The sequence below is a fragment of the Drosophila albomicans genome, chromosome X (assembly GCF_009650485.2).
Source record: "Drosophila albomicans strain 15112-1751.03 chromosome X, ASM965048v2, whole genome shotgun sequence".
NCBI lineage: Eukaryota > Metazoa > Arthropoda > Insecta > Diptera > Drosophilidae > Drosophila > Drosophila albomicans.
In genome coordinates this window covers 32,558,795-32,584,407 of record NC_047627.2, presented here as the reverse complement: position 1 = coordinate 32,584,407, position 25,613 = coordinate 32,558,795, and the positions used below count along the sequence as shown (strand labels likewise).

Sequence of the window (25,613 nt, the reverse complement as noted above, 5' to 3'; positions counted from 1 at the left end):
AAACTCCACAATGCTGGACAACTAATTGAGAATTACATAATAAAATGAATTATTTAAATATTTGTGCAAATTGCGCGCACACACCGATAACGGCTAGAACAGTGTGTACACACCAGTTCGTTAGAAGCACAACTGTTGCGGAGCAGCTGAGCAGTGTTTGCATTGTTTTTGTTTTTTATTTACGTGATAAGCTGCCGCTTGTTTTGTGTGGGCAACTTTTAACTCCACAATGCTGGACAACTAATTGAGAATTACATAATAAAATGAATTATTTAAATATTTGTGCAAACTGCGCGCACACACCGATAACGGCTAGAACAGTGTGTACACACCAGTTCGTTAGAAGCGCAACTGTTGCGGAGCAGCTGTGCAGTGTTTGCATTGTTTTTGTTTTTTATTTACGTGATAAGCTGCTGCTTGTTTGCTTGTTTTGTGTGGGCAACTTTTAAGAAGCGATTAAAAGTGGCAGAATCATGGCACTAATACCGCCGGTAACACGTCTCACCTCCTCCATCATACGGATCTTGGGCTGCAATCCCAGTCCCATGACATTGCAAGGCACCAACACCTATCTGCTGGGCAACGGTAAAAAGTGAGCCGCCAATTTATTTTGGGGAATCCAAAGTTCACTTGAATTATAATAAAATTGGTGTTTGTTCTTCTCAGGCGCATATTAATTGACACGGGCGATGAGAATGTGCCGGAGTACATAGAGCAGCTGAATGGAGTGTTGCAGCAGGAGAAGGCAACCATTGGCACAATCATATTGACGCATTGGCATCACGATCATGTGGGGGGTGTGAAGGATATTGTGGGCAGCACGTTGGCCGACAAGGGTGTGTATACACTTAGAATACATGTAGACTAAGCAGAGTGGAGCAGTGTTGCCAAATTTCATGTGTATACAAAAAAAAAGGAAGAGACATTGACAAACGCTTAAAACTGTGCTTACGTCCGCCATCCGCATTACATGCATATGAACATACTATCTCTGTGTACGTTTCTTTATCTTGCCCATTAAAGTTCGCCTCAATGCAGATTGCCAGGTGTTCAAATTCAAGCGCAGCGATCAAACTCCCGACCTCTGCCCCGAGATACCAAGTCACATCCAAGTACAACCGCTTGCCGACAGCCAAGAATTTGCGGTAGATGGCGCCAAGGTGCGCATTGTGCATACTCCTGGCCACACCACAGATCATGTTGTGCTCACCACAGATGACGGCACTTTGTTCAGCGGCGATTGTATACTGGGTGAGTAAGCGTGAGAGAGAGAGAGAGAGAGACAACTAGTCCTCTATTTACAACTTTCGATCTTTAGGCGAAGGCACCGCTGTGTTCGAGGATCTGTTCGATTACATGCGCAGTCTGGATAAAATCCTCAAGATCGAACCGAAACGCATCTTCCCCGGCCATGGCAATGTGATTGAGGAGCCGCTGGGCAAAATCGAGTATTACATCCAGCATCGCAATCAGCGCGAACAGCAGATACTTCAGTTCTTTGTGGAGCGACCCTGTGCACCATGGCAGGCCATGGATGTGGTCAAAGTGGTGTACAAGGAGACGCCCGAGCATCTGTGGCCAGCGGCTGCCTACAATGTGGACCATCATCTTAGCAAGCTGCACAAAGAGGGGAAACTGCAGCTGAACAGCAGTGACGATGACGCCAAATCCTACAGCTACCAAGCAAACAGCGCCCTCTAGAGTCGTGCTGGAGAACTGTAGCTGAAACTATCGATGATTTGATACTCTATCGATTGTAGACGTTTTGTAAAGTTATAAATTGTTATTTAAAATGAATTTCTGCAATGTAAAAAATGCAAACTTGTTCTTTTTAAAACAAAACTTTAATTAAAATAATTGTATATTGTAATTGCAATAAATTTTTAAATATATATGATTTAAAAAAAAAATAATGTAGGCGAACATAAAACTCTAAAGTAGAGTTTGCTTATGTTGAAGATATAATATTAATATAAATTTCATAAATGGACATTTTTGATTGTAATTTGAATATACTATCACTCTTATATCGGGCATACTATCGCCGTTTATCGATAGTTTTTTATATTGAAAAGATTGAAACATGGAAATCTGTATATAAATTCAATTTTTAGGGCACTCTTGGCTTTACTATCTTCGACAATCGATTGTTCCCTACCCACGAAATAAGCGTTAAGCAGTTTTAAAGGATTATGCACTAGATTTATATTTATGCTACACATTATCATTTACATATGGAGAAGTGTGGAAGTGTGTGGTCGACGATTTAACGCTTGCCTCGTCCCTTGCCCCCCTTGGCACCACCCTTGCTGCCCTTCTCACGCCGCTTCTTGGCCACAATGGAGCGTTTGTCCTTCTTCTCACGTGGATCAACGACACGATAACGTCCCTTGACACCGGCCGGACGACGAGCACGTCGGGATGCTGTGTGCTTCTTGGCCACCACATAGGTGATCTCCTTCTTCTTCTCCTGGGCCTTCTTGTAGATCTTCTTCAGCTGCTTGGCCTTCTCCTGGGACGTTGCGTCTGCGTTCTCCATGATCTTTTCGGCCATCTTCTTGGCCTTGGCCATACGCTTGGTGGCACGACGCTTCTTGCGCGCCTTCGCCTCCATCACCTTCTTGATGGGGCGCACATTCAGCTCCTGGACCTTGCGCTGATATTCCTCGGTGAGTTCCTTGGGCACCGGCTGAGGTTTCGTCATGTGCTCCTGTTCGTCCTGCACAAACCAGGCGGGCAGATGATCATCGTTGAAGGCATAGCGATTCCAGGCGGCATCGATGAGATCGCGACGCGTTTTCTTGCCTCGCACAAGCAGCGCACCCAGCGCCAATTCCTCCTCGCTGAGACGTATCTTCTTCGCTTTGGGTGCTGCGAAAAGAGAGAGTTGAAGGATTAGTTCAAGTAATGACTAACAATTAATCTTTGAGCTATTAAATTATAGCTTAAATAACTCTCGAATGAAATGAAACTTTCATAAACTATTTAGAAGATGTTCACATTGATGAGTGTAGAAAATCTAGACGCTAGCTTCTGTATTCTCAGAGTTATAGACTCTCAAACAGTCGGACGGACAGACATCAGTATTAAAATGTATTTCTCTATTTCCCTCTCGCTCTAATATGTGTGTGTTGTTGTGCTGCTCTCACCTTTGGACATGTCGCCAGCAACGTTTTCATCTTGCTCATCGACTTCCTCCTCCGAATCGGACGATTCACTGCTGCTCTCATCCTTGGCCACATCATGGCGGGCACGACGTTTCGCCTTCTTTCCCAGCGCCAATGTTCCAGTCTCTACAGGCGCCGGACGATTCTCGCCTAGCACTGCGACGCCCTTGGCTTTGTACGCCTTGGCCAAATTGTCCAGATCGTAGTTCTCCTCGTCGTCATTGTCCATGTCGTCGTCGAGCTGCTGCAGTGCATCCTTCTCGTACCAAAGCTGCACACGCTGCTGACGCTTTGTGTCCTTGTCGCGAAAATCGCCCGACTTGATCAGCGGATGATCGCCGCGCTTCTTCTTGCCCTTGCCCGCTTTGCCGGATTTCTGTGGCTCCTCATCCTCGTTGTCACTGAGGCCAAGACCCTGCTGGTCATAGTCGCTTTCACTGTCCTCGTCCTGGCTCACCTCGGGCTCATCGTCGTTCTCATAGTTGGCATCGTCGTCCAGACGTTTGTCATCCTTATCGTACTTCTTGTACTTGGGTAGCTTGGGTAACTCTTGCTGTTCGCCCTCGACATCGAAATCGGGCTCCACATCCAGCATATCATCGAGCTCGGCATTGCTATTGATATCCTTGAGATCAAAGATCTCATGCTCTGTCTCCTCCTTGGGACCATCGTCGCCTTTGATCACCATGTTGAGGTTCATCTTCTCGTGCAGTTTCGCCTTCGATTTGAGCGTCTTTTTGCGCTTACGCTTCAGCTCCTTTTGCTCCTCATCCGCCAACGTTTCGATCTGTTGCTGCAACTCCTCATCCTCCATGTCCTCGAGCTGCTCCTGCGTCAGCGGCTGCGGGGCGGACTCCGCCTCATTGTCGGCATCCTCAATGACGCCCTCCTTGTCTGTTTTGTACAGATCCTGCTTGATGTGCTTCCACCACAGCAGCAAACCCTTGATATCCTTGCGACCGAGCACCTTCAGATCTTTGCAGCACTCGAGTATCTCGGTGGTGGTGCGCTTATGCTGAGCAATGCGCGGATCATCGATGGTTATGGAGCCGATGCCCTGCAGGGCAGCCAAAGCATTCTCCGCCTGCATAAACTCGGAGGCGGCCAAATCATTGCGCAGCGCAATATCCTGTTCGGTGTAACCTTCGGCCTTGATGCGTTTCTGCTTCTCGGGATGCAGCAAACTGTTCTTTTGTTTGCCACCATCCAGATCGAGTTCCTCGAACACATATTTGGCATCGAGCAGGCGAGGATCGATGCGATCGGGAGCCAAATAGCCTTGGCAAACAACGAATATCTCGGCGGATTCCTTACGCGATGCACTTGGCTTGGTGGCATGCACCTTCTTGAACAGCTGCTTCAGCACCCAGAGCAATGCATTGTAGTCCTTGGAGCGAAACACTTTGGTGATGAACCAACCGCCGCTGCGCAAGAATTGTGTGCCCAACTTGAGAGCGTTGAGCGTGAGGCAAATCTGTTGATAGGCATCGTACAGCCAATTGCGACCCACATTGGGTGCACCGTCGTGAAGCACCACATCGGCTTTCCACGATTGCAGCTCTTTGGTCAGCGATTGGCGACACTTTTCCGTTGTGATGTCCTCGACGAGGCCAATGCAACCGGCAATGGGACGAATGGGGAACAGATCAACGCCCACCACAATGCTGGAGACGGGCATATTCTGTTTGGCCACCTGCATCCAGCCGCCGGGTGCGGCACACAAATCGATGCATACTTGCGACTGTTGAAGGAAGCCAAATTTGCGATTCAACTGGATCAATTTGAAGGCGGCACGCGATCGAAAGCCAGTCTCCTTGGCTAACTGATAGAACTTATCCTTGCGCGTCTTTCCAACTTTACTCTTCTTGCCCATTGTGCTGTGGCTGGTGTCGTCTTTGCAAATGCAATCAAAATGTATTTAAAATTCACTTAATTCACAGCGAAATAAGAAACACGCCGACACCAGGCGCGCACGTGTTTGTAAATTCTCGGTTGTCGAGCGATGCCACATAGATCGAACAGCTGCTGTGAGCGAGCGCTGCCACTTTGTTTATGTGCTATCGATAAGCGATAGCCGCTGCGCGATTCAATTAATTTAAATGCATTTTGTAAATTACAAGTATAAACTAAATTTGAAATTAAATTAAATAAAATAATATAAAATATTATAATTGCTTATTGCAGTTGTTTATTTATTGACAATAAAAATATATTAAATGAGCTGCCTCTGCTGCTAATGAGCTATCGATAACTTTCAGCCGCTGATTCGTTCAACTGAACCAGTTCCATTCGCGCATAACTAAATTCCCAAACTCGAGTGCGCTGCATGTTGTTATTATTATTTATGTATTTTAGTTGATTTCTTGTATTAAACAATTATATAATTAATATGCTACGCACTTATAAAATATTATAATTGCTTATTGCAGTTGTTTATTTATTGACAATAAAAATATATTAAATGATGAGCTGCCTCTGCTGCTAATGACCTATCGATAACTTTTAGCCGCTGATTCGTTCAACTGAACCAGCTCCATTCGCGCATAACTAAATTCCCAAACTCGAGTGCGCTGCATGTTGTTATTATTATTTATGTATTTTAGTTGATTTATTGTATTAAACAATTATATAATTAATATGCTGCGCACTGTCATATGCGATCTGGCTCGCCTACGGTACGTAACACACAACTTAAACACCTTAATCCTCCTAATATAACCCCATTTTCGCATTTTCGGCAGGCTAAGTGGCAGCACCGCAAGTTCGGCCGCTGTTGTGGTTACACAAGTCCGTGAGAAGGGCCATTTGAGCCGGCCTCGTTTACGGAATCCGTATTGGTTTATACGCCCACAGCGCTCGGTAAGTGATAATACCGATACTGACAATATCATATACTTATTTATGTGATATATCACTGCCCAGCAAACGGATGATCTGGTGACGGGCGAGAATCGCAGCTTCATCAAGGAGGTCATCCATGATACCTACGGCGTTCCGGCACTCATCAAAGGCGTGCAGACCTACGAACAGCGACAGCTGATTAAGACACCACAAGCATCCGCCACCGAGGATGCTCAGCCCTGGACACCAAATGTGCGTCGTTGTGGTTTAATTGCACGCAAAATTGGCCAATATCCGTTGTGGCTGAAGAATGGCGAACGTGTGCGCACCACACTGCTGCAGGTGGTGGACAATCATGTGGTGAAGTACATACCGCCTGAGGAGTATCGTCCCGCCCAGCAGCCCGATGTGAAGCATCTGCATCGCTATGGTTGCCTTGTCGTTGGTGCCGAGAGCACAAATCCCGCCCTATTGACCAAGGAGTATTGCGGCCTGTTTAAGGACTCGGGTGTCATGCCCACCAAGAATCTGGCACGCTTCATTGTCTCGCCACAGGCGGCCCTGGCGCCTGGCACGCCCCTCAACGTGGGACACTTTCGCGTCGGCGACTTTGTCGATGTGCGCGGCAAGACGTGAGTTGATCAATTGGTTGAAGGTAGAGAATATAAGTGATGGACAGCAGTCTGTCCGTCTGTGTTGATCTCAAGAGATTCTAAGATCTAGTTACAAGCTTAAAGTTAGAGTGCTTAATTTACGCACACACATTACTAACGAAAGCATAAATAATTTCTGAAAATTTCATTGCAATCGCATGTTAAACTTGTGAGTTATTAAGGAAACAATGTAGGATAGACACAGTGTTAAATTTAACAGCGCTGTTATCTAACATGCAACGTAGCTGTTAAGTAAACAAACTGTAATGTAAATGTTACAAATTCTGTTAGTTACAATTTTAAATGCTTTCAACTTTCTCAGCTCACTCTCTAACTTGTATTTTGCTTCTTCACAGTGTCGATCATGGCTTCCAGGGTGTGGTTAAGCGTCACGGCTTCAAGGGCATGCCCGCCTCCCACGGTGTGACGAAGACACATCGTCGCCCCGGCAACATTGGCGGCGGCGGTGAGAAGGGTCGCGTCTGGCCCGGCACCAAGATGCCCGGACACATGGGCAATCGCTGGCGGATCATCAAGGGACTGCGCATCTGGCGCGTCAATACCAAATACAATGTGATGTGGGTGCAGGGCAGCTCGGTGCCCGGCTCCACCAATGGCCTCGTCTACATCTACGATACGATATTGCCGTTGCGCAGACCTCAGCTTGCGCCTCCATTTCCCACACTCTACGACAATGATGCGGAGGAGCAGTTGCCCGAGGATATTTGGCATGAGCAGGTGCACAATTTCAACGAGGAGTCCATCACCTATAAGCCAGAGTAAAGCATTTCATGTTCCTCTGCCCAATTTGTTTAAAACAAAAACAAAAAACCCACATTTGTTGTATAATTTGATAGAAATCTAACTAGATAAACGTAATGTCGAGAAAAAAATCTATATCATTTGTTTTAATACGTTTTTATAAAGATATTCGAAATACTTTAGAAAAAAGATTTCGGCAAACTGAAATTACGTCATGTTAACGATTCTTTCCTTTTTGGCAAGCGAAACTTTGGATAGATTATAATAATATACGAAATATTTCAGAAAGATAACTACAACTTATTTTGAGAACTATTTTATGCATAACTTTCGGATATATTAAAATATTATACGGAATTTTTCAGAAAGTTAACTAAAGCTCATTTTGAGAACTAAATTATTTACTTTTACTATATTTTGAAGTAAACTAAGTTCAGTTTTTTTTGTAGTTTCTTTTTATTTAACTAAACTACTTTTAGAATATCCTGTGGTATTTTATAAACTATATAATTTAGAGTATAATCTCACTCATTTCGACTTGTTTTATATAGTTTCTTATTCTTTATTTAACTATTACTTTTAGAAAAGTCTGGGGGATTTCATAAGGTTAATAATTTAGAGGTGAATCTCACTTTCATAGCCCAAATTGTCTATAGATGGAAGTCTTCCATATCTATAAGTCCCATTCCATAAAAATCCAAGAATTTTCGTTTCAATTTTAAAGCAAAACATTTTTTTAATTTAACTTTTGTTGGGTTTTTCGAAAATTTTCTATTATTTTTTGTTATGACTTTTGTAATTTATTATGTTTTGTGTTTTATTTTTTCGAATTGAAATTTGGCTCTTATTCGGTACTCAATAAATAACATTCTTGGCTAGTCTTCTTTTATAGTGCAGGGGGGAGAAAAAAAAAGATATATTACGATATATAATGCACTTCAATATCAATGATAATTGAATGCAAATCAAACAAATCGTCTCGCTTGCTTTGGACGAGCACGGAAGTTATCACAGCAAAATGAAAACAGAATATATATAGAGTAGAAACCCCCTTAAAAACAAAAAAAAAAAAAAAGTTGGTACATTGAATTTTGGAAAAGATCGGGGGAAGGAGGAGAAGGAAAAACTAGTCAAGCGAATTCTGTCCCACGCTGTGAACGTCGAGTTCGGTGCTGGAAATGCTTGGCGAGATGGTCGTTGAATCTGAATGGCCAGCACCACGATCCAGATTATAATATTGCACAATACGCGCTGGCGGTCGATTCGAGACACATTCCGTGATTTGGCCAACAATCCATTTGGTTAGCTTAATGACAGCAACATGGGCGGCAAACTGCAAAATCATCGCACCGAATCCCTTATACAGTCCACTAAATCCCTCCGTGACCAATGTGGTGCGATAACAGTCGATGGCGCCCTGATAATTGGTTAGTATGGGGACCACAGCATAACCATTGTCCAGATTATCGATGATCGTGCGTGTTCCCTGCAACTGCAGCCGATGCAATATGGTCTCGAAGGGAAAGAACAACACCTCGGTGGTCAGCATGGCAATGAGGCTGGCATAGATCTCGGCATTCTGATGCTCCAGCGTATCGTCTCTGTATTTGGCGCCGCGTTGCTCCTGCTTCTGTGTGAGACGACGTCGCATGATGCGCGACGAGACGCCGCGTATAACCAAACTGAACAGATACTTCGTGATGCCCATCGAGACGCTGGGACCGATTAACGCCCAAGCGGGCAGCATGCGTCCCTTTTGCGGTGAACTCCAGTAGAACAGTCGCAGGCTGCCCTCGCGAAACACGTCCAGCAAGCCGGGCTTCTCGCTGGCAATGTCACTCTGGACCGTCTCCACCAGCGAGGCGGCATAAAAAGGCACAACCAAGCCAATGCTAATGCTGCAAAGGGATGGAGTGAGTGGATACGATCTTGGACATTTTGGAGCACTTACCATTTAAGCAGTATGTGCTGACCGAAGCGCTTGAGTGTGGTGCGACTGTCGACTTCCTTGGGCCAACTGGTCACCTTGCAGATGACATCGTCAATGGCCAGCGTCATGCCGCGCACCAGGAGACAACTGCCCAGACCTTTCCACAGCGTTGTCACGCCCTGGCGTCGATGCAGATGAACAATGCTGGGCAGCAATTGAAATGGATGCAAGTGATAGCGATGTGAGGCATTGTAAACCTGACACTGCCGGCGCAGCACAATGAACGGATGGCTCAGCAGATTCTCCGTGACCAGCGACACCCATTGGACGCCAAAGACCAGATACTTGCGCAGCGACACATCTGCTAAAAGAAGCAGATGTTGAGTCAATATTACTTTTAATTGCTCATCTTTTATGGCCTTCTACTAACCTTCCTCCTGGCTATCCAGGTATTTGTCCAGCGCTTTGTTCAGCTTATCCAACGGCATCTTGTCCCGCTCCGAGTTGATGTACTTGAGATGTGTGACGGCATTCTGATCCGCATTTATATTGTCCACAATTGCCTTTTCGCGATCGTCAATGCTGAAGACAGAAACGAGTGCAGAATGTTATGTTATTTATAGTTCAAAATAATAATATCGAAGGATTGCAATGAGACTGTCGCAAATTTCAAGGTGTTTTTGTAGATGGACCGACGGATCTGGTCTGCGTATAGTCGATGACAGTATTGTAATTTAGAGAGGCCAATAGACTCTTGATATATAGTTGTTTATATAGTGAATGAATTTGAAGGCTATAGCTTGCATAGTTTCAGAGATTTGGATGCTTGTATGGACGGACAGACAGAGAAACGAACGTGTATGGAATTTCGGGTTAAAGAAGCAGCTGTCCATGCATGTGCCCATCGCTCCTTTCTGTTGTTTCCCTGCAAATGAATTTGAAGGCTATAGCTTGCATAGTCTCAGAGATTTGGGTGTTTATATGGACGGACAGACAGAGAAACGGAACTGTATGGAATTTCGAGTTAAAGAAGCAGCTGTCCATGCATGTGCCCATCGCTCCTTTCTGTTGTTTCCCTGCAAATGAATTTGAAGGCTATAGCTTGCATAGTCTCAGAGATTTGGGTGTTTATTTTGACGGACAGACAGAGAATCGGAAGTGTATGGAATTTCGGAGCAGCTGTCCATGCATATGCCCATCGCTCCTCTCTGCAGTGCTGGGTATATTAAAATGCTTTACCTGTGCGTCAGCTGCATGCCGGGATCACTGACGATGTGCGGCAGCTTTTGCATTGTTCTGAGTGCCTCGGCTTGTGACTGCGTCTCCTCGCCGTAGCCCCGATTCGTTGCATGCCTTGGGTGTGTGGTATTATGATTAGTATAGTTAATATTCACATACTTGTGCTAAACATATAATACTTACATTAGAGTTGAGTAATTGTTGATGCTGCCTGACATAATATGTTGTGGTATGTGTAGTTGTTTGTGTGTGTGTGTGCTGCGTGCGCTTTCAGTTGCCCCTTCTATGGTGTAGTATTCCTTATGAGGCCCCCGTTTGTTCTTGCTGCTGTTCTTGTTATTGTTGTTGATGTGTGAGCCTGCTGCTAATGCTGCTTCACAATCGTTTTGTTTAAAATACTAAATCAAAGTTATTTCCCATAGAGCTCTATGAATTTAAACTAGAGATGAGCGCGTGATACAAGCACTCACAGCACGATGTGAGCGCCACTATTTACACTACTCCACAACATATCAAAATCACAAATGCAAGGTGTTAATAAATTAAATGTTCAATAAAACCATTATTTGCTTACAAATTTCACTGATGCGCTTATGTTGGTAAATATTTTTGGAATTTTGTCACGCGCCCAAGCACAAGAATCTATCGAACTTTATATTATGGTTATCGGTGCATGTAGCTGTGTATTTTATTTTGGTATTTTTGAGTATATTGATGCCTGCGCTGAACAAGAAACCTATCGAATGTAGTCTTGCCGATAGCCTATCGGCTAAAAAAAAATAACAATCAGTTATCGGTAATGCAGTCGCTGCACGCGCAATTTGTGTTCTTTTGATTTGCAATTTAAAACGACAAATGACGAAAGTTGTTAAACAATGCGGTAAAATACGTTTGGCAACGAATGTGTGTGATCTGGAGCGCACACTGCTTGGCGGCCAAAGTTTTCGGTGAGCGCATAAATCACTTGCGGAAGGTGCAAATCGATAAACGTTTGGCGCATTTACAGTTGGCGCAAATTATGCGAGGCGCCAAAGCCAAAATATTGTGGCGTCGCCTTGGACACCTATTGGGTGCTAACGCCCGATAGCGAGCACATTGACTATGAGGCGCATACGGTTGTGCCGGATCAGGACTTTGATGTCCAATTAGCCGACTATTTGCGGGCCGATTTCGATTTGCAGCAGCAACAGGCGCTTTGGATGCAAGCGGACGAGCAGTTTGTTAAATTTGTGGGCAAGCCTGTGCGCATGTTGTGCCAACAGCCACTGGAGAACATTGTGTGCTTCATGTGCAGCCAGAATAACAACATCAAGCGGTAGGCTATAAATTCCTTACCTCACTTTACCCTTTAATAACGTTCGCTCTCAATTTGTAGCATCTCGTCCATGATTCAATGGTTCTGCAGCGCATATGGGCGGAAAATTGGTCATTTCCATGGCCAGGATGAGTATACGTTTCCCACACTTGACGCCCTCAGTTCGCGAAGCTGTGAAGAGCTCGATGTGGAGCTGCGTGCAGCTAAATTTGGTTATCGCGCCAAGTTTATAGCGCGCACATTGCAACAAATTGTGGAACGCGGCGGTTTGGCTTGGTTTGAGGCACTGCGTCAGCTGCCGTATGTGGAGGCACGCGAGGCTTTGGTGCAACTGCCAGGCATTGGCTACAAGGTGGCCGATTGCATTTGCCTGATGTCTTTGGGACATTTGGAGTCGGTGCCAATTGATACACATATCTATAAGATTGCTCAGCGTTATTATATGCCACATTTGGTGGGGCAAAAGAGCGTCACCAACAAGATCTATGCCGAGGTGGCGCAACATTTCCAGCAGCTGCATGGCAAATACGCTGGATGGGCACAGGCGGTAAGTTTTTCTAGTTAATATAGAGTTAAAAGAATTACGCAGTTACTTTTTGTTTGATTTGTTTCGACTGCAGGTTTTATTCTGCGCCGATTTGCCGCAGTTTCAGGACAAGTCGGAAAAGGAATCAACAACGGAAGAGAAAGAAAAGAAAGCTGCTGTCTCCAAGCCAAAGAAACGCAAAAAGTAGATCGACGTATTTCAAAATTTATACATCAAATTGAACTTGAAACTCTGGAAACTTTTGGTAGTAACTACCTAACATAATAGATGCAGTTGAATAAACGTTTTGCAAAAGTCATTTGAAGCAACATGAAATATGTATTGGAATTGCAAACTATGATATTGATTATCATCTTCAATTATACAACATCCTTTAATCATGGTCATCTTTAAACACTTATTAATGAAACATCTTTCATCAATACCTAACTCTATCATCTTCTAAAAAGAAAGTGTGAAAGAGTCATTGAGTCATAAGTTTGCGACGCACACACAACAGCATCATCATCTAAACTACCTCTAAAATGTATTCTGCATAATAATGGATTATTAATCACACTATATCTTCCATCATCCAACTCTAAATTATCATCTTCTAATACCTTTGTTCATCTGCAACAAACCAATAGTGAAAGAGCCATTCAATCATAAGTTGTCATTGGAATTTTAAACTAATTTCGACCACACACAACAAAATCATCATCTAAACTACCTTTATAAAGTATTCTTCTGCATGATAATGGAATATTAATCACACTTCATCTTTCATCAATTAACTCTTAACTATCAACTTGTAATTTTGGACAAACTTTAATTGGAATTTTCAACTAACTACGTTCCACACACATCAACAACTAATTTCTTTAAACACTCGCGTTACATCTTCTGTCACCAAACCCAACCTCAACTTTAACTTTAACTATCTGTCATCAAGCATAACTTCAACTTCAACTTTAACTATCTGTCACCAAGCATACATATGTAACTTCAAACTTAACTTCAATATGATCCGTTTTTGGAAGACCTAGAAGACGCCTCTCTTTCTACTAAAACACATTCATATTAGAGAGACCTGAAAGCTGGCTCAATAATGAAATTGAAACAAAGCGATTAAGCTTATGCTGCCTTGAACTTTCATAAACAACTATATTCTGCAATCTTGAATCATGTTCGTGCTTGCCACAAGTCTTGGCAACGCATTAAGTATGCTGGGAACTAATTGTACCACCGTCTATCATCAAGTTGTGTGTGTGTGTGTGTGTGTGTTGCAGTCGTGTCAGTTGCAGTCGCTATCTATATATGTGATATATTAACTTGTAAACTGTTTGATATGCATCAAACCAACAAGCACACAGATTTGCTGTGGCTGCAAATTGGAATTTCAGTAGCTGTGTATTACGCAAGTGGTAAGTTTGCAATTAATGCACATTCTATACTATATGCTATACATACATGTATATGATCTTTAACTTTGCCAAACACTTGAGAGTTCAAGTGAAAGTTGTTGCCTAGTTCCCTAGCTGCTGCTTAGTCAAGTGCAACACTTAATCCGTTGACTTAAAATTTTGTACGCCAAAAATGTAACTGAAACTTCAATGGGATAAACCTTTTAACGTCACTTTTGCTTACGCGCACACAAAATACAAACAAGCTTCAAAGAGAGAAAGAGAGAGAGAGAGCATTTACGCGGTTCTTCCTATCACCTGTTCCACTCACCTTCTGACCCTCAACACCTCCCTTCCCTCTCTCTCCACCTCAGTTGCAACTTCAGCATAAAAGTTAGTTAGGTGTAAGCATTAGAGATGAGTGCGTGACTCGAAAACTGCGCTAAACTTTGACTCGCCATGACTATTGTATTTAATAGTTATGCAATAATTATGCAATTTTCTGAATACGTAATTTAACCAAAACATAATGCTCGCGTTTATGAATCGCTTGTAATGAAAACTGTTGAAGCATTTTTGTTTTGTTTAAGATTAGCTATAGAGTGAAAATGAGTTAAGGTATTCTTTATTAACGTCATTAGTTAAATTATTATTAGAAAGAAAGAAACAAACAAACTTAAAGGTTAATTATAGAATGAAAATGAATTTAGGTATTTATTTTTAAGGTCTTCAATTAAATTATTTGTATTTATTGAACCTTCGTTCGGTTCAATATAAAATTTTTGAGATGTGTGAAAAAGAAATGGAAATTATTTAGATGTTGAAGTTTGGTTTAAGAGTTTAATAATGTTAAAAAAGAAATGGAAATTATTTAAATGTTGAAGTTTGGAGAATAAGATTAAGAGTTTAGTAATGTTTAAAAGAATGTAAAAAAGAATTGGACATTATTTAGATGATACAATTTTGAGAATACCATTAACAGTTTAATAATGTTTAAGAGAATTCCTTTAAATGCATGTTCTTTGAAGTTTGAGTAACCTTTGTTTTGATTGTCCGACAATGAAACATATAACAGTTTAATGCTGTGAATTAGTTGCATGATTAATTTATGCATAAAAATATGAAGGAGTTGTTTGAACTTGAAATGAATTTCAAAGTGAGGGAATAATTTTGTACTGTATAAGTTTTCTTTATCTTATTTATTTGTTTAATGTTGGTTATAGATATAACCTTTGATTGTTTAATATGTGGGATATTTGATAGTATTTGTAAAACAGTTTGATTGAACTTAAATAATACTGCTAACGACTGACTTCGCTACAACTTCTGCTATTTTACCTTTGACGACTGATTTAATTCTCACGATTGATGCTTTAGTAGAGGTGAAAGACTATCGATGGCACTATCGAAACTATCGATGGCTCAAAATTTTTTTTTTCGAAAATTCGAAAATTTTTTTTTTTCAAAATTTTTTTTGCGGAAATCGCTTTAAAATCGTTTGCCCATGTTTGTCCATCTTTTAGTTTTTAAAAAAAAAATTTCGTTTTCAAAATTTTGAATTTTGAAAAATTTTGACATTTTTTCGGCACGAATGACTCAAAATCAATCGCCCACACCACGAAAATATGAAAACTAAAGCTCTACAACGGTAGCCTCAAGTGTTTTCAAGTCTGCCCATATCTCAGAATTTCAAAATTTTGAGAAATATGAAGGTTTTCAACTTTTCTGATTGCCCATACAAATTCATCGTTTGCCCAAGTTTCAAAGTCTCAAATTTTTGCCAAATTTCAAAATTTTTCAAATTTTTTTGACTTTTTCAGACTGCCCATTCGCTATTTTTGTTTGCCCACCCTTTAGAATTTCAAAATTTTGGGGTCTATGCGTAACTTGGCTTTGTGAGTGTTGCTTGTGCACATTGATTGATCGAATTTATTAGAAATAGGACGTGAATCTAAAAAAAAAATGTGCTTATTTTTTTTTATAATTACTTAAAAATTCAAAATAATCAAAATATTGGTTTGAAATATGAAAAATTCATTCGAGAGCATGATGATTATCAGGGCGCCTTTATTATTAATAAAACATATCGAGTAGATGATGTCGCTTTTGAATCATTCCCGATGTTTAAATTCAGTACCAAAGATGGAGAAATATCTTATGTGAAATATTATAGTAGCGTTTCTTATAATATTCCACATAAGATATTTCTCCATCTTTGGTACTGAATTTAAATTTGTATTGCATACTTGCAGGTTTGTTTACATAAATTGAAAACGTAAACAGTAAATTTTACTTCTTTGCCTGTTGCAATTCCCAAATGGTTCTAGTGTTCCATAGCTCAGGCACTGGCTGGCTGTTGGCTTGATCAGACTCCTTGAGCATTTCCTCTAACTGCGCACAACGTGCAACACGCAGTCTCAGTTTTTTGGTTGGCTGCCAACTAGGGTTGTTGATAATATATCAAAATATCAATATATCGATATTTTTTTCTAAAAATGATATATTTATATCGTGATATTTTTTTTGCCCAAATATCGAAATCACGATATTTTTTTTTATATTTTTTCTTTGGTCACTCTAAATTCAAAGCGTCGATTGAAACTTTCAATTTAAACTTAAATTAAATTTGAAATTTGACAGAAGAATAAAGGGAAAAATGAATGTTAAATCAAATTACACAAACATAACAGGCGGCACCGCGAAGTACATTCATTGTGAGAAAACAATTAAAACCAGCAGTAATTCATCGAATCTGTCGTCGCACTTGCGCAATAAGCATAGCGAAATTTTTGCAATTTTTGACGGACATACACGTAAAGTAAAGAGTGTTTTTAAAATCTTTAAATTCTGCCAATTGGGCTTGATGTTACATTAAGACATAAGACATGTATATATATATACATATATATATTGATTAAAAATATAATTAAAAAATGTATGTTTATAAAACTTATTTTCTTTTTATTATCCAGGAAAAAACATTTTTATTAAAAAAAATCAAAAATATCAAATATATCGATATTTTTCGGTGATATTTAGAAATATTATTATCATATTATTTGATAAAATCAATATCATCGATACGATATTTTTTAAAATTTTCGACAACCCTACTGCCAACGCAAAGCCTGTTGTGGAAGATAAGCATCGTCATCAATCACGATCAACTGAGTGTGATGATATAACTGTAAATGATATGAAATAATGAATTTAGCAAGTCTGATGAGATCGATATATCTCGACTAGAGGTGGAGAACTATCGATAGTCGGCGCCATCGATAGCGAGCGATTTTTTCTCTTAAACCATCGATAGTGTCGATAATGCCATCGATAGTGCCATGCTTTTTAACTGTTAAATGTAAAAAAAGCTATAATATGAAATTTAAACAAAACTTTATTACATTCTTAACTCTTAAAAATAAAAAATACATTTCATTTGTTGCTTTTGTGTTATGCAAATTAATAAATCATTTCATTTATTTAACAAACATTTTCATTTAGCTTCTTGGTAGAGCCATTTGTTCTTATTGAGGAACAATAACATGTTAATGTTTTCCTCCTTCAGTCGAGTTCGGCGATCGGAGACTATTTGTCCGGCCTTGCTAAACATGCGCTCGGACTCCACTGATGTGGCGGGTACGCACAAAAATTTAAACATTCCGGTTTTTATAAGTTCCAGATCCGTTTCGTTCATCTGAAATTATAAACAAAAAACTGAATTTACTGAATTTCACTTAATACACTTGCACTTACCTTTTTCGACAATTGTTAGGAACTTCTCCATGCTATAACTTATTTTTACTCTTCACTTTCAACAATATTTTGGCTTTCCACTATATTTTTGCTTTGTGCTATATTTTTGATGTCCACTTTCAGCTATATTTTTTCTTTGTGATGTGAGACGCCGAGTGTAAAACTATCGATAGTGCAGGGCTGCCATCGATGGCGGTGCGATAGCGCCAAACCATCGATAGCGTCGATAGTGCCATCGATAGTTGTCCACCTCTAATCTCGACTGTAAACTATCAACTTACACTGTCATATTTGATCTTGGCTTCGTTTTGTTTGTTGTTATTTCGTGATGTGTTAGATGATGGGGTGACCATCACTACTAAAGACTGAATCCTTGTCGGAATCCTTGCCTTGTTGGCTGACTGGATGACTGGCTGACTGGTTGGTTGTTTGGGGTTTAACATTCGCGTTGCAAGCTGTGTGTAACTAACCCAACTAAAACCCAAAACAAGAGCCAGAGAGAACCCCAAAAAGCGAAGCCAACTACAAGCCGCCGAAAGTATTTTGCTAACACTTCGCGAGACTAAACAGCTTTTCAGTGGTTTACTTTGGCACAAATTTGAATCATCCCCGATGTTTAAATTCAGTACCAAAGATGGAGAAATATCTTATGTGAAATATTATAGTAGCGTTTCTTATAATATTCCACATAAGATATTTCTCCATCTTTGGTACTGAATTTAAATTTGTATTGCATACTTGCAGGTTTGTTTACATAAATTGAAAACGTAAACAGTAAATTTTACTTCTTTGCCTGTTACAATTCCCAAATGGTTCTAGTGTTGCACGTACTTGTTGCACGTACTTGTACCATCCATAGCTCAGGCACTGGCTGGCTGTTGGCTTGCTCAGACTCCTTGAGCATTTCCTCTAACTGCGCACAACGTGCAACACGCACACTCAGTTTTCTAGTTGGCTGGTTGTGGAAGATAAGCATCGTCATCAATTACGATCAACTGAGTGTGATGATATAACTGTAAATGATATGAAATAATGAATTTAGCAAGTCTGATGAGATCGATATATCTCGACTGTAAACTATCAACTTACACTGTCATATTTGATCTTGGCTTCGTTAAGCATAGTCTCCAATCTTGTCAGTCTGGACTCGGTATAGCACGCAAACATCGCCGACGACATGCTATATATAAAAGAGATTTGATTAGCATTGTAATTATGATCATTTGCATAGTGTAGTAGTACTCGCTCTCCAGGTTTTTCAGTTTTATCCACTTATCTTCGGTCATCTTATGCCTGAAGATCGTCATCAATGTCCCGACAAAGGGAGCCCAAGCACGCAGCTGCTGCACCTTTGCCCGATATGGTGAGTCCTCAATTACTTCCATAATCTCATCTTCCGTGTCACTCATAGTTGGGCCTTTTGATTACAGCTTCTGGTGACATGAAATGAAATCCAAATTTTCAGGAATCACAAATACTATAGTTAATTTTGTATATACAAAAAAAAAATTTTTTTTTATAATTTTGAAACTAAGCGATTTAAAGCAATGGGCACCAATTTTTTTTTGAATATCTCAAATCACTGGACCCAGCTTCTCTGAGCTGTTAGAAGAACTTGGATTGTTATTTCGTGATGTGTTAGATGATGGGGTGACCATCACTACTAAAGACTGAATCCTTGTCGGAATCCTTGCCTTGTTGGCTGACTGGATGACTGGCTGACTGGTTGGTTGTTTGGGGTTTAACATCCGCGTTGCAAGCTGTGTGTAACTAACCCAACTAAAACCCAAAACGAGAGCCAGAGAGAACCCCAAAAAGCGAAGCCAACTACAAGCCGCCGAAAGTATTTTGCTAACACTTCGCGAGACTAAACAGCTTTTCAGTGGTTTACTTTGGCACAAAATAAAAAGCAATTTACTTATAAATTTTGCACAACAATTTTACGGTTTTCACGAGAAGCAAAAAAAAAAAAAAACACACGAGAAGTAAACTCTGGCAGACAAATGCAAGCCGCGCACTCACCTGAGGGGGAGTGTGAATGGGAGAGGGAAGGGAAGGGAAGGGAGGGAGTCCTGGCTAACACCAGTTTACTTCCTGCTGTACTAAGTCGGAGGTCTTTCGGGGTCTGCGTGGTGTCAGCTATAATTTAATTTAGACAACAGCCAACCGCAGCCAACCAACCCACATACTGGAAAACTTTCGACACCGGAAGCAGACAGACCCAAACACACACACACACACACACACGCACACGCTTGGCGAGTGAGTGAGAAAAGTGACTTGGACGTTGGCGTTCGTTATGAATGGGCGTCACTGTAACGGCGACTTTTCCACCTAAATTATTTATTAGACAGTTTAATTTTCAATTCAAAAATTTGCAAAATGCGTTGCTCAGCAAATCAAATTTCCACCTAATAGATATACGACTTGAGTGTCCATGTGTCCATGTGTGTGTGTGTGTGTGTGTCTGTGTGTGTGCATAAACGAGGAAGCGATAGTTAAGCGCTTACTTCATGTCCTGTATAATTTATGCTTTTGGCAAGCGTGCTGGCCATAATAATAGGTTAACTTCGCAATGCATTTTGATATGAAATCTTTATTTTTCTTTAGTCCTTGTCGATAAATCAATAAGAAAGTAGTTTGAGCCTTGAATTCGATGATATATTGGTTTAGTAAAGAGCTTAGTTATTCAAATTTAGAATTCAATTTTCCATTTAAGGTTTAACCTAGAAAAGTTTATTTTAAATAACGAAAATTCATGTTTAAAAATGTTTTTCTAATTAAGGTTGAATTTACTTTTTGTGGCTTGTTATTTTTAAAATGAAATAAATATAGTAAGGTAATATTCAAATTAATAAATAATGTCAAATAAATTGACAATTATTAATTTTAACATATTGTAAAATAAATGAATGAAATTCAATTAAAAATGAAAAGAACAATAAAAGTAAATTTCAAGGCAAGCTTGCTGAAAGTTGGCAAATATATTTTCTGCACAGTTTTTATACCCGCTACCCATAGGGTAGAAGGGTATTATAACTTTGTGCCGGCAGGAAATGATCTAGCCATGTCCGTCTGTGTGTCTGTCCATCTGTCCGTCCGTCCGTATGAACACCTATATCTCAGAGACTATAAGAGATAGAGCTATAATTTTTTTCGACAGCATTTGTTATGTTTGCACGCAGATCAAGATTGTTTCAAATTTTTGCCACGCCCACTTCCGCCCCCGTAAATCAAAAAAATCGAATAACAAGCGTAATTTTAAAGCTAGAGTTGCGAGTTTTTGAGAAAAATACCGCAAAATATATTTCTTTTATTCAAAATAGGTAGCAAGTATCTCACAATCGAGTACACTCGACTGTAGCTTTCTTACTTGTTTTATTTACTGATTTACTGATTTTCTATGTTATTACAAACTCATAATTGTTAGTTTTTTAGTATAGTACCAAAAATGTAATCATCTTGTTAGTTTTTTAGTAACAAAAATTGAATCATCTTCTAAAAGTTGCCGTACAGAAAGAAGTTTAGATAAAATTTTTAGCAAATTAGGCTGAAATTACATTATAATTATTAAAATAACTCTGAACATTGAATTCATAATTAGCAAATTGCACTTATGATTTACTTCAAATATGATTAACAAAGTTAAAGCAATTTACCACAACGATTAGAATATTTGAAAACATTGAAATGAATTGTTGCTTAGGGCAAATGGTGTTTAAATTTATAAAAGCTATGCTAGTTGTTGCTGCCAATGAAAAGTAACTGTGAGTAATTAAGAGAGAGACCCTTATCAATAAGATTGACACAATGTGTGGGAAGCATCAAAAGCAACTCAAAATCAGGTGACGAGTTCTTTTCGTAAAGATGTCGCAAACAGAAGATTTCCAAATGCATCGAACTGAACCCTTTCTACAGACTGTTCGACCAATTAACGGAAAGAGAAAGACAGAGAAGAGAGAGAGAGAGAGAGAGAGAGAGAGAGAGAGAGAGAGAAAGTCATTCAATAGCATGACCTTTGCTTTGGGTGCAAAGTTTTTTTCTTTTTTCGACAGGCACGCAAATAATGGCCATAAATAGTATGAGCTGAGAACGTTTGCGTTGGGGATTTGGTATTGAGATTTCGATTGCGATTCGGATTGAGCTGCAGGTTCGAGGCAGACGCGATTCTTTCCAAGGTGTTGTTGACGGTGTTGCTGTTGTTGTTGCTGTTGTTGGTGGTGCAGGTTACACATAAATTACTACGTCACATGCAACGAGTTTTCAGCTTCTCAGCATTAACCGCGTAAAACGCCAAAACTTTTCTGTGTTGCAAGTGGGCACGCACAGTGGCACAAAAGCGATTTTATTCGATAATTTTACAACGTTTTCTTGAAATTCATTTTAAATACAATTTTAATAATTTCATTGTTTTGATTCATGTTTTTTGACATTATTCACATTATTAACAAAGCATTACTTTCAAAAAGTCTTTCGCCAACAAAAATTCACAAAAAGAAACTGCTTAACATAGCATTTCAATTTAACTTTTTTCTTATTAAAAAATAACTAAATTATATATCAAAAATTAGATATTCTACAAAAAAGGTAGAAATAAAAATTGTTGCTCTTTTTTGTTTGCTAATGAATTAACGATAGAAGCTTGCTAACTCTTTTTAGCATTTTATTTTACATAGTATAGTATTATTTATTTATTTTATTTTATTTCGGTTTTATTATTTTCATTTATCTTAATAGTATTTGATTTGATTTCATTTTATTCCATTTCATTCGTTTCACTCTATTTTATTATATTCTATTTCATTTCGTTCCATTCCATTTCTTACATTTCACTTCGTTCCATTCCGTTCTATTTCATGTTATTGCACATAATTTCATTTGTTTTAATTTCATTTCACTTCCTTTCATTTCATTTCTTTCCATTCATTTTATATTATTTCATTTCATTTATTATTCTATTTTTCCTTATTATATTGTCTTATTTATTTAGTTTGTTGTATATTATTTTTTCATTTTACAGTATTTTCTTTTATTTCATTATATTTAAAATCATTTCATTTCATGTTTTATTATTTATATATTTTTTTTAAATTTTCTATTACAATTATTACAAAAATGAAAAATTAGCTATTAATAGTATTTGATTTGATTTCATTCTATTCCATTTCATTTCGTTTCACTCAATTTTGTTATGCTCTATTCCATTCCATTCCTTACATTTCATTTCATTCCATTCCATTCCTTACATTTCACGTCGTTCCATTCCGTTCTATTTCATTTCACTTCCTTTCTATTAATTTTATATTATTTCATTTCATTTCATCTCATTTTGATTTTATTTTAAATTTTATTACAATTTTATTTTTCCTTGCTATGTTGTGTTATTTATTTAGTTTTTATTTTATATTTTTTTCATTTTACAGTATTTTTATTTCATTTGTTTTATTATGTATATATATTTTGTAAATTTTATATTACAATTATTACAAAAATGGAAAATTAGCTGTCTTAGTTTGTCGCCCACAAAAGTATACTTCTTAGTTAACATTTAATTGTGATACAGGCCCTTATTTTCCACTGATTGTGCATTGTGATCCACTGTGCAAGGTTGGTGGGAAAAAGTTGCAAGTTTGCATAACCAAAAATTGTTGTTAACTTGCCAAAAAGTTGCTGCTGCTGCCGCTGTTGCTCCAAAAAGTTGGCCGAGTGCTGTAAAGCGTCGGGTTTATTAAATGGGCAGCTAAAGTCGGGGCCAAATGCGAGCTGAGGACCCAGGTAGAGGACCTCGGTGCAGGTGAAAAGTGAAAATGAGAATAATCTTAAGCATAAAACGCAAAAAAGCAATTAATGGCACGCAGAAGGCGAGCAAGACAGAGCAAGAGAGTGAGACAGAGAGAGAGAGAGAGAGAGAGAAAGATGGGAATTGGACGCAGCTTTCAAGGGGAGCTTTGGATGAGTCGGCTAATGGAAATGCCAATTAAATGCCAAGTCCAAGGATATATTTAAGGATGCATCTTGGCATATCATTGTGTGACGTAGTTTGACAATTAATTGATTTCCAATGTTGCTCGTCAGCTTCAAACTAAGTGTTGATATAGTGTAACATAATAACATAAGTGTTTACTTAGTTCTCTTTGAACTTGCTTAGTTTATTTTACTTTTTTGTTTGAATTTGTTTTAAATATAATATGTATAGAATGTTTAAAATATTAACTTTGTGCCTCCACGAAATGTATCTAAAAGGCAGAAGGACCCCATAAAGTCAACAGCCGAGATGTTGTCGCTATGTCCATCTGTCTGTCCGTCCGTCCATATCAACACTCAGTTCTCAGTGATTATTAGAGATAAAGATATTATATTTTTACGTAGATCAAGTTTGTTTCACGTTGACTTTCGCCCCTGCAAATTTTGAAGCTAGATTCCTTATTCCTGAAAATTTGGTTGCAATTAGATAAAAATGTTGCACTCTATGGAATATATTAACATACCAAATAGAACCTTTGGTATATTTCAGCATTATTATTTCGGTATATTATTGTATATAATTTGGTATATTATATCAATATAGTTTAAGTTTAGTTTGAAAATGGGCATATTTTAGTATTTTATCGGTATATTTTGAATGCAGTATTATATTAACATACCAAATATAACCTTTGGTATATTTCAGCCTTATCATTTCGGTATATTATTATATAAAATTGGGTAAATTATTGTATATAATTCGGTATATTATATCAATATACTTGAAGTTTGGTATATTTTGAATGCAGTATTATATTAACATACCAAATAGAACCTTTGGTATATTTCACCATTATTATTTCGGTATATTATTGTATATAATTTGGTATATTATATCAATATAGTTTAAGTTTAGTTTGAAAATGGGTATATTTTAGTATTTTATCGGTATATTAATTTGTTATATTATTAGAATATGGTTTTATTGAAAATGTGTATCTAGTGTATTACTATGCCGATATGCCAAATATCTTAATCGGTATATTTTTAGTATTTTTGCTGTCTTAAGTTTTCTTCTTATCTAAACTTTAAGTTTATTGTGACACATTTTGATATTTACCAACGTATTTTTATTCCCATTTTTGTATCTTTATATTTGTAGTCTCTTTTTATTGTTATTAGTTATAAATGGCATAATTCGATTTTTGCGTTTTGTATGCTTTCCATTTCTATGCATTACAATAACATTTTTATGCTTAATTTTGGCGGCTCAATATTAAACTTTTAGTAATCGAGTCATGTGGTATTTATCGATGTTCTTGGCTCGTCATTTCTCTCTCTCTAACTTAGTTTCAATTACATTTTTATAGTTGGCCATCAGGCTGTTACATTCTTTATCACTTGGCTATTTTGTAATAGTTGTTCACTTAACCTTTTGCAACAATTAACTATTAAATTATCTGTCGCTCTATTGAGCGATTTAACTGGACAACTGCAGCAGGAGCAGTTTTATTTTTTTATTCTCTATTCATTTATCTATGTCAGTTGGAGCAATAAAAAGCATTGTCTTGTTCTTTTGGCTTTAAGCTGCTCTTTGATTTGGCTCAATTTAATTGAAGTGATGTCTGCCTTCGTCAGCAATTTCCCACTAGACTTTGTTCGCCATCTGTCTCTATCCTTTTCATACTACTCTCTTGCTCTTTCGCTCGCTCTCTGAGCCAACGGCTGTTCAATTAGTAAGTTTGCATCCAAATTGAGGGCACTGTGACTTATTAACCACTAATACCCATAATTGGTAGCCCAGTGAGCATTGGGCTGCAAAAAAGCAACTTGTGCCCTGAGCAGAGTTCGTTGAGGATTAAGAGGGTGTAGAGGTGGAGAGGGGGGCAGGAGAGGGGGTGTTAGGCAATATGGACTGCAGATTGCCTGCTGATTTAATTCAAATGCAATTTCACCAAGGAGACAATCTCCGCTTTGCTCCATTTAACCCAATTTCCGCTAAAGTAGCAAGTCAATATTAACACACACACACACACACACATACACGCACGCACGCA

General features: G+C 38.8%; 6 protein-coding genes across 9 annotated transcripts; 3 read left to right on the top strand and 3 right to left on the bottom strand.

Moving 5' to 3' along the window:
- The first annotated feature begins 157 nt into the window (after positions 1 to 157).
- LOC117569784 (beta-lactamase-like protein 2 homolog) lies at positions 158 to 1,823 on the top strand. Of its 2 annotated transcripts, none has more exons than XM_034251096.2 (5): positions 158 to 195; positions 423 to 592; positions 667 to 836; positions 1,039 to 1,251; positions 1,319 to 1,823. In XM_034251096.2, the coding sequence occupies exons 2-5, from the start codon at positions 474 to 476 to the stop codon at positions 1,699 to 1,701; spliced, it is 885 nt and encodes a 294-aa protein (XP_034106987.1). In that variant the 5' UTR covers positions 158 to 195; positions 423 to 473; the 3' UTR covers positions 1,702 to 1,823. The 2 variants fall into 2 exon arrangements, with proteins under 2 accessions (XP_034106987.1, XP_034106979.1); XM_034251088.2 differs by having other exon boundaries at positions 160 to 195; positions 1,024 to 1,251; positions 1,319 to 1,821.
- Positions 1,824 to 2,013: 190 nt separating this feature from the next.
- On the bottom strand, positions 2,014 to 5,153 carry LOC117569774 (pre-rRNA 2'-O-ribose RNA methyltransferase FTSJ3). The gene is made up of 2 exons (XM_034251076.2): positions 3,150 to 5,153; positions 2,014 to 2,871 (listed from the first exon to the last, which is right to left on the bottom strand). Exons 1-2 carry the CDS (start codon positions 5,038 to 5,040, stop codon positions 2,267 to 2,269), a joined length of 2,496 nt encoding a protein of 831 aa, XP_034106967.1. The 5' UTR covers positions 5,041 to 5,153; the 3' UTR covers positions 2,014 to 2,266.
- Positions 5,154 to 5,694: 541 nt separating this feature from the next.
- Positions 5,695 to 7,570, top strand: LOC117577692 (39S ribosomal protein L3, mitochondrial). The gene is made up of 4 exons (XM_034262592.2): positions 5,695 to 5,842; positions 5,909 to 6,026; positions 6,090 to 6,640; positions 7,018 to 7,570. The coding sequence occupies exons 1-4, from the start codon at positions 5,805 to 5,807 to the stop codon at positions 7,442 to 7,444; spliced, it is 1,134 nt and encodes a 377-aa protein (XP_034118483.1). The 5' UTR covers positions 5,695 to 5,804; the 3' UTR covers positions 7,445 to 7,570.
- A 557-nt stretch (positions 7,571 to 8,127) lies between these two features.
- Positions 8,128 to 11,053, bottom strand: LOC117573846 (mitochondrial outer membrane protein SLC25A46). Of its 3 annotated transcripts, none has more exons than XM_034257327.2 (5): positions 10,776 to 11,053; positions 10,593 to 10,706; positions 9,784 to 9,935; positions 9,375 to 9,714; positions 8,128 to 9,321 (listed from the first exon to the last, which is right to left on the bottom strand). In XM_034257327.2, exons 1-5 carry the CDS (start codon positions 10,808 to 10,810, stop codon positions 8,550 to 8,552), a joined length of 1,413 nt encoding a protein of 470 aa, XP_034113218.1. In that variant the 5' UTR covers positions 10,811 to 11,053; the 3' UTR covers positions 8,128 to 8,549. The 3 variants fall into 3 exon arrangements, with proteins under 3 accessions (XP_034113218.1, XP_051864079.1, XP_034113209.1); XM_052008119.1 differs by having other exon boundaries at positions 9,375 to 9,717; positions 10,593 to 10,669; XM_034257318.2 differs by having other exon boundaries at positions 9,375 to 9,717; positions 10,776 to 11,052.
- A 313-nt stretch (positions 11,054 to 11,366) lies between these two features.
- On the top strand, positions 11,367 to 12,779 carry LOC117573861 (N-glycosylase/DNA lyase). Its single transcript, XM_034257337.2, has 4 exons — positions 11,367 to 11,539; positions 11,599 to 11,907; positions 11,968 to 12,454; positions 12,528 to 12,779. Exons 1-4 carry the CDS (start codon positions 11,448 to 11,450, stop codon positions 12,639 to 12,641), a joined length of 1,002 nt encoding a protein of 333 aa, XP_034113228.2. The 5' UTR covers positions 11,367 to 11,447; the 3' UTR covers positions 12,642 to 12,779.
- Positions 12,780 to 16,949: 4,170 nt separating this feature from the next.
- Positions 16,950 to 19,042, bottom strand: LOC117577565 (uncharacterized). The gene is made up of 3 exons (XM_052008462.1): positions 18,835 to 19,042; positions 18,682 to 18,772; positions 16,950 to 17,024 (listed from the first exon to the last, which is right to left on the bottom strand). The coding sequence occupies exons 1-3, from the start codon at positions 18,999 to 19,001 to the stop codon at positions 16,950 to 16,952; spliced, it is 333 nt and encodes a 110-aa protein (XP_051864422.1). The 5' UTR covers positions 19,002 to 19,042.
- Positions 19,043 to 25,613: the final 6,571 nt, after the last annotated feature.